The sequence below is a fragment of the Diabrotica virgifera genome, chromosome 8 (assembly GCF_917563875.1).
Source record: "Diabrotica virgifera virgifera chromosome 8, PGI_DIABVI_V3a".
NCBI classification, from domain to species: Eukaryota; Metazoa; Arthropoda; class Insecta; order Coleoptera; family Chrysomelidae; genus Diabrotica; species Diabrotica virgifera.
The window spans coordinates 157608125-157622469 of record NC_065450.1 but is presented as its reverse complement, the minus strand read 5'-3'; the positions used below and the strand labels follow the sequence as shown (position 1 = coordinate 157622469).

General features: G+C 33.8%; 1 protein-coding gene across 2 annotated transcripts in view; it reads left to right on the top strand.

Moving 5' to 3' along the window:
* The window catches only part of LOC126890406 (microfibril-associated glycoprotein 4-like), a 214652-nt gene that overhangs the window by 50457 nt on the left and 149850 nt on the right, over positions 1-14345 (top strand). Inside the window, exon 4 of one of the 2 annotated variants that reach the window (XM_050659308.1) lies at positions 13991-14206. The exons of the other annotated variant lie outside the window; for it this stretch is intronic. Coding sequence (XP_050515265.1) covers positions 13991-14206 — 216 coding nt within the window. The remainder of the gene's footprint in view (positions 1-13990; positions 14207-14345) is intronic. 2 annotated transcript variants of the gene reach the window in all.

Sequence of the window (14345 nt, the reverse complement as noted above, 5' to 3'; positions counted from 1 at the left end):
ATCAGAATACAAAACCTTGCATGGGCCCCTTCTTGCTAAAAGTCTTTTAAATGCTTGCATAAAATGTGGTGTGCTTAAAGAACTCACCAATTCTAAATGAACCGCTTTTGTGCTTAAACAAACCGCTAATAAACAATACGATTTATGAACCGCCGCATTACGTTTTTTACCTAATGTAATATTTATTGGCCCAAAATAGTCAACCCCTACGTGTAAAAAGGGTTTAGTAGCGGTAACCCTCGATACCGGTAAATCTGCCATGAGCGGTGTCAAAATTTTCGGTTTATTTCTAAAACAACGATTGCATTTAAAAAACCCGATTTCTTATAAGATTTCTTGCCCCAAGAATCCAATACTTTTGACGCAATAAAGCTTCAAGAAAATATGCCCCCGTATGCATATAAATTATATGATAAAAATCAACAATCCGTTCAACTAACGTTTCTTTTCCCGGTAAAATTAGTGGATGTTTTCCCGAAAAACTAAGGGATGAATTATTAAGTCGTCCCCCCACCATAAGTAAACCGTCTTGTAAAAATGGCCGTAATTTCTTAAGCTGTGTTTTACATTGTTTGTTTTCTTTTATCATTTTTATTTCAGTTTCAAAATGTTTTAACTGAATTAACTGAATTAAATAACATTCTGCTGTTCTTAGCGCAGTAGCCGTAATTAATTTTTGCACAGGAATTAATTTTAACAACATTAAAACCCGAACCGTAATCCGTAAAATTTTATGCCAGCTAGAATGACGTTCAACCAATTCAAGTAAGGGATGAATTTTTTCACCCTGCTTCTCCTCCTCAATAACCAAAACCTTAACCTCCGAAATATCCGATTCTAATATTGAAGAAGGCCAGTCCGATTCCCGTAATTTTATCCAACTAGGACCTTGTAACCAAAGTTCATGATTTATTAATTGTGAGGGTGTCAACCCTCTTGACAAGCAGTCCGCGGGATTATTTTTACCTTCAATATGCTGCCATGAAATATTAGGAAGGTTTTCTTTAATTTGCTGCACTCGATTAGCTACAAAAATATCTTTGGTATTTGCCGAAGTTAACCAACTCACCACCGTGGTCGAATCAGAATACGCAACTAGTTGTGAAATATGAGTAAGTTTGCTATAATTTTCAAATATTAATTTCAGCAAAGATGATAACAACAAAGCCGCGCATAATTCTAGCTTCGGAATGGTCATGGTCTTTTTTAAAGGTGCACATCTCGATTTTGCAGCAACCAGTCTCACACTCACTTCACCGCTAGAATTTACAACCCTTAAATAAACTACCCCACCGTAACCGTCTTGACTTGCATCCGCAAACCCCAAAATCATAATCGGAACATCCCTCATGGCTCCTACATGTCTAGGGACCTCAAATTTTGAAAAATCTTGCCATTCATTGCATACCTTTTCCCATGATTTTTTAATCGTATCCGGGGGTGAGTCATCCCAACCCAATTTTAGTTGCCATAACTCCCTGATCATTAACTTTAAATGCAAAATAAATGGAGCAATCAGACCAATAGGATCATAACATTTTGCAGTAAGAGATAAAATCTTACGTTTTGTACAATTTTTATCGGGGGTGGTTAACCTATAGTTCAAAACATCCCTCTGCGGATCCCATTGCATCCCTAAAACTTTAGTCTCCGATTTAAATGTAACCGAATTTTGTAAACGTTTTTCCAGCGGAATTTCTGATAACAAATTGTCCAAATTAGTCGACCATTTAACTAAGTCAAAACAACCACCTTTGAAGAGCTTTACCGATTGATTATATAATTCTTTAGCTTCAATTTCGTCCGGAACACTCGTTAAAAAATCATCCATATATAGCCCCGAAGAAATATATTTTTTAGCTAAAGGATAATCTTTGCCATCTTCATTTATCAATTGCTGAACCGTCCGTAGCGCTAAAAAAGGTGACGACCTTAAACCGAACGCAACCACCGTAAATTCATACGTTTTTATTTCCTCGTTTGGATCAAATCTCCATAATATTCTTTGAAACCGCCAGTGATCTTGTACTAATTTTATTTGTAAAAACATCTTTTTTAAATCCGAACTCAATGCTACTGGAAAAAGCCGAAAATTTATTAATAAAGTGCATATGTCCGCCTGCAGTTTAGGCCCGCTATGCAATAAATCATTCAAGGAGACATCACTGTCTGAAGGGCAAGATGCATCCAATACGATACGTATAGGTGTACTTAAACTCTCTAATTTTATTACAGGGTGATGACTAATATAATAGGATAAGTCACAATCTTCTTTTTCCATTAATTTTAAGTATCCTTGATCCAAAAAATCCTGCATAATTTTATTGTAATCCGCACGCAAGCTGTCCGATTTTGTTAACCGTTTTTCCAAGGTTTTTAACCGATTTTCCGCCGAAACCCTTGAATTTCCCAAATTTTTTGGTGAACTTTTAAAAGGTAATGCAACAGTAAACCGGCCCGATATATCCCTGGAAACCGTGGTTTTATAAATATTTTCACATTCTATAGCGTCTAAATCCGGAATTTCCCGTTTTGGAACCTGCTCTAATTCCCAAAATTTTGTCAAAATTTGTTCAATCGATGTTTCTTCCCTTAAAGTGAGCAAATTTATGGGAGTGGAATATTCCGTATCCACCTGGCCCATAATAACATACCCGAACGTTGTTTCTAAAGCCGCCCCTAAACCTGAAGAACTCAAAATCCGATTACCGCCGAAAAGAATAGGAAAAAACTGCGCACCGATTATGCCATCGATTGATTTAGGTTCAAAAAACTTATCGTCCGCTAATTGTAAATTTTTAAATTCCGATAAAGTTTGCAAATTTAATTTCGTTTTTGGCAATTTATCTGTAATATGATCAATAACTAAAGCTTGAACATCGTATTTTTTAGTCTGATCAAAACGCGAAGCGATAATAATGTCCGTTACTCCCCTTACCGACTGAGAGTTTTGTCCCAAACCTTGTACCGAAGAATTAATTTTTGTATATCTAAGACCTAGTTTTTTACAACATTCCGTGGTCAAAAGATTACACTGACTACCGTTGTCCAAAATAAACCGCGCCGTTGCATTTTGTAAAGGACTATTTAACACACATACCGTTACCGTTGCTAATAGAACCGTTTTTTCCTGATTTCTACTCAAAAAACTAGAATTTTGAAACGCACAATTAACTGAACCCGAATTGTGGTTATTGGAACCCGTTTCTGGAATACCGACACCAGAATTTGGTTGATTATTTTGATTATTTTCTTTCGCACCCCTTATTTCCGGTTTTCCTACGCATAAAAGAAAATGATGATTCTTGGCACACTGAGCACACGGTCTTTTTAAGCACTGTCTTACACCATGTGACTGGGAAAAACACAGAAAGCATAAATTATTATTTTTTACCAAATCGTACCTTTGTGTAGGATTCATAGCCTTAAATTTATCACACCTACCCAAAAAATGTGACGATTTTTTACATAAAACACAAAAAGGCATTCTGTTATTGTTTTTATTCTCATGCTGGCTTACAAAAAATGATTTCGAATTTTTATTTTTATGATAGCCACCGGAGCTAGCCTCTTGTGAGTCACTATTATGCAAAATTTTTGTTTGATCCTTAACAAATTTAATTAAATCCGTGTAAGTAGGAATAACCGTTCCGCGCATGTGATTTTCAAAAGATTTTACCGTTTCCCTGTCCAGTTTTGAGAGTGCATGATAAAGTAAAATAAAATCCGTTAAATCCGGGACATCCAACTTTTTTAAGGCATTAACCGAGGCGTCAAAGATTTCTAAAAAACTGTTTAGATTTTTTTCAGATTCCGATTGCAAGGATTTAAAATTAAAAATTTGTTGTAAATAAGTGTTTGCTAACAACCATTTATTATGATATTTTTCTAAAAGTGCTTTCCATAACGTGTCATAATTATCCCCAGAAGTAGCTATTCCCGCACAAATACTAAGGGCCGATCCCTTTAAATGTGAAACCAGCCTTATCTGCATCCGTCAGCTGGAAATTATCGTGTACCAATGGTTTGTAAATCGAATAAAAAGTTTCCCATTCCTTTGGTTCTCCGTGGAAATCTGGAATAGTGATTTTTGGCAAAAGACTGTGTACATTACACTGTTGTTGTGTACTTTGCTGTAAAGTTGGATTTACAATATTGGTGCTTGGTTTTAATTTTGTATAAGCCGCCCTTGCTTCACAACACATTTCGTTAATAACAGACATCACCTGAAAATCTGGTTTATAGTTTTCATCAACGTCAAACCCGACTGCGTTGATTTCATCCAAAATTTTGAGAATTTCTGTCCTTGTCGAATCCATCGACTGATAAAAGTTTGTGAATTTCTTAATGGTGTTATCCGTAGTTAAGTTTTTCGATAAGTCATATAAAGTCTGAATGATTGTATAAAGCGTTTCTTTTTTAGCCGTTAATATTTTAAATTGCCTTTCGTAAGTAGTCATTGTTACTGAAATCAATCCACAAAATCAGAAAAAAACAAAGTCTACTTTAAGAAAACTGTAGCATATAACAAACCAGGTCTGAGTATAAATTTTGAATAAAATTAATTAATTATAGAGATTTGTTAAAAAACAAGCCTTCCGGGCAGTTATTATGCAAACTCTTTATTTTGTTTAGAACCGTGAATCAAATTTAGTATTTGTTTACAAAATAATTTTTATTCATACATCCGAATTTTTCCGTAACCGATTGAGTCGAAAAATATTCACGTTTGACAACACCGCAAATATTTAAAAACCTAACTTCTTTCACGCCCGAAGCCCAAGTTGTTCCGAGAAACAAAAACGATACAAATACAAAAATCAGCAAAAAGTTATCACAGAGTTTTTTTTTCCGATACGTGCCGACATTAAATTTTACCGAACAATTTGTTTCTAAATAAGAATATTATTATTTAATAATACAAAACTAAGCAAAGCAAACTGTAAACCTACGCTGAATATCCGAGCTCGAAATTGACCAAATTATGTTTTGGCTTTTAGGAAAACCAAATGGAAAATATTTAATAATAATAACTTACCGAGATTTTCTTAGATTTTCTTCGTGTTGTTAAATGTTGAAGCACTATTTTCGGTGGCATTAAGGAAAATGAAGGATGGGATAAAAGAAGGGAACTTACCGAAAATATGTTGTCTGGTATCGTCAATTTGTCTCACGGAAAACACACACAAAATCAAATTAAAATTGTCAAAGTGTACTATACGTTCCGACCGTATGTCTGTTAACGACTGACTGACTTAACATAAAGGACAGAAGATTATGCTTACTTAGAACTGTGTTGCCAAGACGTTCCCGAATTAAAATAAATGAAATATATATTCATATTGGCGCAAACAATAAGGGTGGTGAAAAATCTTATGCCAACTATAATCAACTATAGACCTATTGCCTTACTACCGGTACTCTCCAAAATTATCGAGAGACTCATTAAAACTCGACTTATGTCCTTTATCGTTGATAACAACATTTTATCACAAAATCAGTTCGGCTTTTTAACAAATAATTGTACCACTGATGCCATGTTTTCTGTACTACATGAGGTTTACCAAGCACTAAACAATAATCTTTATACTGCCACTGTCTTCTGCGACTATGCCAAAGCTTTTGATTGTGTAAATCACGACATCTTGATTACAAAACTAAATTTCTATGGAATTCGAGGTATTTCTTTAAATTGGTTCCAATCCTACTTGAATAATAGGAAACAAATAGTTAGAGCAAATGATACTGACTCTAGTCTCAAAAAAATTGTATGTGGAGTACCACAAGGTTCAGTATTGGGTCCTCTTCTGTTCCTTATCTTTATAAATGACATCACTAATTTAAAAATCGATGGGAAAATTTTTCTTTTTGCTGATGATACCAGTATCACTTGGAGCAAATCAACTATTGCATCTCTTCATGAAACTATAACTTCGGATCTACTGACGATAAAGACCTGGTCTGACTCTAATTTACTCTCTTTTAACGTAAATAAAACAGTAGCATTATCCTATAAAGGAGCTCTTCAACCTTTGCCTCTTAATAACAGCCAGATCAGTACCGTTGATTCTGTAAAATTTCTTGGTATTTTTTTAGACAGCAACCTCAAATGGTCCCTTCATATCGATTCGTTAAGTAAGAAACTCGCCTCAGCTTGCTATGCAATAAGATCTGTCTCAAGGGAACTCAATTTAGCATCTTCTAAAATAACATATTTTTCGTTGTTCGAGTCTCATCTTCGATATGGTCTTCCTTTTTGGGGTTCTAGTACAGCTGCTCAATTTGATGTTATTTTTAAATTGCAAAAAAGAGCAATAAGATATCTGTTTGGCCTCAGAAGATCTACACATTGTAGAAGTTACTTCAGAGATCACGGAATTTTAACACTTCCATCTTTATATATTCTAGAAACGGTTTGTTTAATTCGTAAACACCTTCATGTCTTTCCAGCAAGGCCCAATCATCTTTACTCCACCAGAAATTCAATCTTTGACATTTATTTACCGATTCCATCCACAATAATATTTACTCCACCAGAAATTTAATCTTTGATATTTATTTACCAATCCCATCCACTGAGTTAGTAAAGAAATCTATATTATATTCCGCAAAGAAACTGTACAACCATCCCCCGTTACAACTTAAATCTGTAACATCTTTCCCAAAGTTCCGTAAAATGACAAAAGCCTATCTATCTAAAAGACCATACTATTCAATAGAAGAATTTCTTAATGAATAACTAAGAAAATTGGGTTTCATACGCAGTAGAATAAACTTGTCAGTTCCTTATGTATTTTATTATATTTGTTGTATGTTCAATTTGCAATTTATATAAATTTTGCAATAATTTTTTTTTTGTCTTGGCTTTTATATCTTATATTATACTGTACATATATTGACGATTTATCTTATTTTAGTAAATTGTACTTGTTGTTATTTGTTATTGATATTATGTTTTATTTTGACTGTATATAAGCTTTGTCCATAAAATTGTAAAAATTTTCAGTGACAATAAAGCATATTTCTATTCTATTCTAATGTATCTGTCACCGTGATTGTAATTATGTCCGAGAAATGATCGACTGAATACAAAAGCGATGGTAGCTGATCGGTAGAGCATTCGTCTAGGGATCGATAGGTCCCCTGTTCGAATCCTGACAAAGTCATATCCTTTTTTTTTTAATTTTTGGTATTCTTTTTGTTCTTTCTAAAATTAGTTTAATATTTAAATACAATACAAAAAACTGTTTAAAGTAGATAGGTATATTGATTTCGTTGAAATCATAACATGAAATTAGATTATATTATAATAGAAGTATAACTTCTTACGTGCGTACAAAGTACACACACATTCTTTTTTTAATTAAATTTCATACATAGTCAAAAAGATATGACTTGCATGAGTTGCCTATCAAAATATTGTCATCATCTTGTCAACAATATGGTACAATTATTGATATTTAAATTCAATAGGCATATTCAGTACAATTAGTATTCTTCTTCAGGTAGCACTAAAATCCGGGATGAGTCTTTGGTGACTGCACAAGTTCACAACTCGCTTCCATCTCGAATGGTCGTCCATGATAGTTGGGCCAGTGGGTCGCTCCACTGTTCTTAAATCTGACCACATATTAACTCTCCATCGCATTTATGGCGCCCAAAGGGTCTTCTTCCTGTGATGGCTTCCTCTCATATTAACTTGGCATGGAGGTTATTAGGGAGTCTCAAGGGCGGATCCAGGACCGATTTTCGGGAGGGGCCATGAACTTTTTTTGGGGAGAGGTACCGGAGGTACGGGGGGTAATTTTTAATAATTAGGGTTACAATGGTGAGTTTTAAGGCACTTTTCACACACTTTTACCGTGTGTAAGAAGGGCCTTAAAATTCACCATTCATGCCGTAATACCGATTCCTACACATTTCTTCGGATCCAAGTGCAGTTCTTTCAACAAGTCTAATACTATTTTTCCCAATGCTTCTCCTGCCAGGCATTGTTCTTTCCCTCTTTCTTGATTTTCACTAATTATTTTTAGGTTCTCATAAGCGTCAATGAACTTGACAAAGTCTTCACGAATGTTGTTACTGTGTATGTATCTCAAATTTAGAGAAAGCTGTTCCACGTGGGATACGTCGGTCGTTTCATCAACTATAACAGACAGAGTAATAATTTGCACTTTGAATCTGATTCATTATTTGTTCAATTATTTCTTCACCACAAGATGTTATTAATTGATTTTGACTGGTGCTACTAATATATGATGCTCAGGAAGATGCTGTGGATAGGTGTTATTTAAGAGTCTTATCTCCTGTTGCGATTTTAAACCTTAACAATTCTCCTCATTGCTAGATCCAGCATCTTCGTCCAGAAGCAGAAGGCCATCATCACGATGGTCTCTTAGAGGAATATTTTGTCGACCTAAGATAAGAACACTATAGACCCTACTATTGGTCGTAGTCTTTCTTTATTTTTTTTGTATCTGTTTAGACCTCTGAGAGTCTATCTGGTTAATGACTGACTTTTAAGGGTTGCGATAACTTTGTAGCAAATCCAGCTCAAGCTGAACGCAGTCCTTGTGGTATGATGTTTTTGAAGTTATACTTCTTTAGGCGCGATTGAGATTGAGGGTGAATTTATATTGATCTGCGCGCATGCGCACACCGACAGTTTGGTATTAGCCTTTATACGGGCTCTGATTGGGTGTTCAAATGATCTGTCAATAATTGTTCAATATGGAGGATATCGGTAAACAAAAATGTATAATATATTAGTTTTTATTGTTGTGAGGACATAAATAAAATCAAATTTATAATTATAGTGACTTTTTAAATAGTTTTGAAAAGCCACAGGTACGTAATTCTAAATGTTTCAGTTGTATTCCAATAAAAAATTATATTCATACCTATTTGGAAAATGTAAAAAAATAATGTACTTACCTAGTACTTGCTATGCTATACCCCTAGTAGGCAATGCTTTAATTTACATAATCTGATTACGAATAAACTTTCCACAAATTTTCATCTAATGTAACGTTTTCTTACTCTATATATTGTTGTATTTTAATTCGACAAAAATCAAACTAATAAAAATTCATATAAACAAAATGTCAAAAAGTTGTTCAGTTTGTGTATATTCCCACATGACGTATACGCGAAGGTGGTGCAGTTTGAAATCTCTTCGACTCTCGTACGGCGGGATACACGGGAAGTAGGTTCGAGCCCAATGCAAGTTATATCATTTTTTTATTTTTTTTTATAGATTTTATGATTGTAAGTATATTATTGTATAATATTTTTCAGAAAATACATATTTAATTAAAATTTTTGGCAACAATTATTGTTCAGAAATCATTTGTGGCATTTTTCAATGTGTTTGTGTGTGTTTTATTCTTTTATTTTTTTAATTTTTGGTATTGTTTTAATAAAAATTTTTGGAAAGTAGTAGAGAAACTGTTTAAAGTATATTGATTTCGTTGAAATCATATAATAGAAGTATAACTTCTTACGTGGCGTACAAAGTACACACATTCTATTTTTCATGGGTTTGTATGGCTCCGTCTTTGCTCATGAGTTTGGTGAAAGATGTTAAAGGTTTCATGACAAGGCTTTGGGCTGTCATCAATTTATTGTGACCATATTTTTCATTAGAAAAATAAAACGCAATACTTTGTAAAACAATTCCTTTTGGCTGTGCGAAAATACTAACCAACTCCTTTGTTCTAAGTGCTAGTGACCCAAGTAACGGTTCATTTCTTTTTTATTCTTTGTGTGTATAGAATATGGAAATTGATACGATTTTGATGGCTGTCAAGGTCGTTGTAACAATTGGCACTTTGTAAAATTATCAACATTTTGATTTATACAACATCCAATGTCATTCTTAAAGCTTCTGTTACTGTCTTTGTTCAATTCTAGTCCAGAAAATATATTTATCCCCTGTTTTGTATATGTGTTTGAAATTAAAAACATTTGAACTGCAAATATTTAAATTTAAATTTTTTTAAATTCTCGGAGGGGGCCATGGCCCCCATGGCCCCCTCCCTGGATCCGCCCTTGGGGAGTCTATGTATGGACACGACCAGCCCATCTTAGACGTTGAGATTTGATTTCTTGGAGTACGTCGCTCTCCCTATACATCTGTTTGCTCTCAGCATTTGTTCTCATTCGGTATTGATTCAGATATAAAAACACTATAAATGTGAGAACATACCCCGGAGCTGACATAAATTCAGATCACAATCCATTAGTAGGCGCAATGAAGATAAAATTGAAAAAGATCCAAAAAGAAACAAATATACCACGATTTGATGTCTCAAAAATAAAAGAACCTATACGTCAGAGTTTAAAACAAGAAATAAATGATAACTTAAAGAAAATCAAACAAGACGTGATAAAGCAACAGATGTTAATGACAAATGGAACATGCTACAAGAAAGGTTAGTAGAGGCAGGAGGGAAGATGTTACAGACAAAAATAGGAAAAAACAGAGATAGATGACTTCAGAAATCCTAGAGCCAATGGAGGATAGAAGGAGACATAAAGGCAGGAGTAAGGCAAAATACAAGAAATAAAGAGATAAATAGGAAAGAAAATAAAAGAGGCCAAATCCACCTGGCTGGCAAATCAATGCAGTAAAATAGAAGAATATTGTAAAAAGCATGATAGCTTTAACATGCATAAGAAAATTCAGGAAATCACAAATACACGGCGAAAAAAGAAAGATGGCCTTCGTAAAGACATACATGGAAAAATTATTATAGAAGTCAAAGAGAAATTAAAAAAGTGGAAGACACACATAACAGATCTGTTTGAGGATAGACAAGAACCGGAAGAAATCAACAGCGAAACGGGACCAGAAATCATAATTGAGGAAATCGAACAAGCAATACGAAAAAAACGGAAAAACTGTAGGTCCAGACGAAATACCTGCCGAATTACTGAAATGTCTAGACGATGAAACTCTACCGGTACTACTGGATCTGTTTAATGAAGTATATAAAACCACAAAAATCCCTCAGGAATGGTTCGTGTCCACCTTTTTAACAATACCAAAAACAATATATGTCAAAGATTGTTCGTATTATAGGACAATATCGCTAATAAGCCATACCCTCAAAATATTTCTAAAGGTGATTCATGGAATATTATACAGAAAGCTTGAAGATTATATGGATTATAATATAGTAAATATAAACATGTAAGAAATATACAAGCATATAAAAATTGTAGAACACAATATAATTTCCTAATTTTAAGATTATTAATTTGTTTCAAAAATTCTGTTGCCAAACTTTTTGACAATCAAAAAATAAAAATATATACCATTTTTATTCGGTTACAATGCGAAGGCAAAACAATCTTACTTTTTAATTAGAATACGGAGCGCAGTCCAGTCCTCTGAATCGCGATTTTCGGCTCTTATTGGAGCCTCATCGAAAGAACGTAGGCACTGTTCTCCATACCCTAATTGACCAGCGCCGAGAGTTTTTCCCACCCATTGCAACCGAAGTGAAGGTATTAGGTGACTAGCGTCATCTGGCAATTGAAAGATGAAGTAGTTTTCAATCCTAATAGCAAAATTAATAATATTGAAAATATTAAAAATATTACTAAAAGATTTTTAAATTGAAAACTTATTGGTATATTTCCCTGTTGACACCTCCAAGGCTTCTACAATTTGCAAGCCAAATGGATGCTGCAGTGAAGACAAAGGGAAGGAATTATACACTATGCAATTCACATCCCCCGTCTGCAGCTTGGTAAAGTTCCAACGGAAAATGCACCTGGTTACTGTACGGAGTAATACGACTATAAAAAAAAATATATTAGCCCAGTAAATGAACGGGAAATTCGGCGATACCGTGTAATTATCAGGGGCAACTCCGAATTGCATGAAAATTTGGATTTAGGTTCTACTTACCCTCCAATTCAAAGTTGAAATTGTACCGTTGGTTGCTTTTACTTGGGGGTGACAGTCACCCCTTCTTGGGGGTGAAACAACATACCTTCAAGATAAGACAGGAAATGGATAAATTGACTTATTTTAAGCAACTTTTGTTCTATAGAGTTTTTTGCTTAAGTCAATACTTTTCGAGTTATTTGCCATTGAAAATATTGATTTTTCGACAAAAAAACTACGTTTTCAAACGGTTTTTCGCAAATAACTCAAAAAGTAAATATTTTATCGAAAAAATAACCTTAGCAAAAGTGTAGCTTATAAAAAACCCCAAAAAATGGTGTATCAGTAAAGTCTATCAATCAAACAAAAACAAAGTTGTAGCTCATGAAAAACACGTTCTTATTCGTCTAATTAAAAATCGAATATTTCAAGGTGAAATCACCGAAAAATTAAGCACTTTTCGGGAAAAACCCATTTAAACTTTTTTAAAGTGTTTACTTTACAAATTTACTTACCTATCTATTTTTTATATGATCTGTCAGACTCACCGGTTAAAAGTGTTTATTTTTGAAAGGGTGATAATTGAGAAAGCTTGAATGGGTAACTAATCACGAGTGTATGCAAATTTTGAACAGCCATGTATTAACCAATTTTTGTCTTACGGAGAAACAAAATAAAACTAGCATATTTATAATAGCAAAACCTACATTTTTTTACTCTTTAAGATTTTTCTTATCACTAATACTTTTTTAATTATTTTGAAAAAATTAAATTTTTCAAAAACTTTTAGAACATTTTTTTTTACTATAAAACCAAATATTTTCAAAAATAAGTCGTTTAAACCAATCAAACTTACAGATCATATAAACAATACACATATAGTTAAAATAAATGGTAAAGCCAAACGATAAATTTCATTTAGGGTGCTAAATAGAGGGAGGTTTTCACGATTTTTTTTACCAAAAAAAAGGGGCCAACTTTTTTTCAGTGTAACTCGTTTATTTTTGATGCTGTAAACTTTTGTAAAAAATACATAATAAGCCTTTTTCGATGTTAATAAAGTTTTCCCGAAAAACGCTTCTTTCTTCGGTGATTTCGCGTTGAATTATTCGATTTGGAATTAGACGAATAAGAACGTATTTTTCATGAGCTACAACTTTGCTTCTACTCAATTTGTATACTTTACTGGTACACCATTTTTTTTCGTTTTTTTATAGGCTACACTTTTGCTAAAATTATTTTTTTCGATAAAATATTTACTTTTTGAGTTATTTGGGAAAAACTGTCTGAAAACGTAGTTTTTTTGTCGAAAAATCAACATCTTAAATCGCGAATAACTCGAAAAGTATTGACTTACGTAAAAAACTTTATAGAGCAAAAGGTGCTTAAAATAAATCAGTTTATCCATTTCCGGCCTTATTTTAAACACGCGTGTTTCACCCCCCGAGAAGGGGTAAATGTCACCCCCCAAGTAAAAGCAACCAACGGCACAAATTCAACTTTGAAGTGGAGGGTAAGTAGAACCTAAATCCAAATTTTCATGCAATTCGGAGTTGCCCCTGGAAATTACACTCCAAAACGGTCATTTATTGGGCTATATACCATTTTTATTATTAGGATTGAAAACTACTTCATCTTTCAATTGTCAGATGACGCTAGTCACCTAATACCTTCACTTCGGTTGCAATGGGTGGGAAAAACTCTCGGCGCTGGTCAATTAGGGTATGGAGAACAGTGCCTACGTTCTTCGCATTGCAACCGAATAAAAATGGTATATATTTTTATTTTATAGTCGTATTACTCCGTACAGTAATCAGGTGCATTTTCCGTTGGAACTTTATCAAGCTGCAGACGGGGGATGTGAATTGCATAGTGTAGAATTCCTTCCCTTTGTCTCCACTGCAGCATCCATATGGCTTGCAAATTGTAGAAGCCTTGGAGGTGTCACCAGGGAAATATACCAATAAGTTTTCAATTTAAAAACCTTTTAATAATATTTTTAATATTTTCAATATAATTAATTTTGCTATTAGGATTGAAAACTTCATCTTTCATATTTTTGACAATCCTTGTAAATACTTTTTTATTTTTCAGGAATTACCATGACTGGTATATACGAAATTCGTCCCAAAGGTAAATCGATTCAAGTGCTTTGTGATATGGAAACAGCGGGTGGCGGATGGACAGTTCTGCAAAAGAGATTTGACGGTTCAGAAGAATTCTATAGAGACTGGCGAGACTACAAATTTGGATTTGGTACATTACAAGGAGAATTTTGGTTAGGTCTTGAAAACTTTTACATGATTACAGGTAATAATTTCTTGCATTACAATTATAATTTGATATGATATGTATACTAAAGATTTCGACAGTATTTACTGTATTTCTTCACTCAACCGTCCTCCCCAGTTCTTTCTGTTTTGTCAGTCCCCTTCCCCTAGATTTTTTC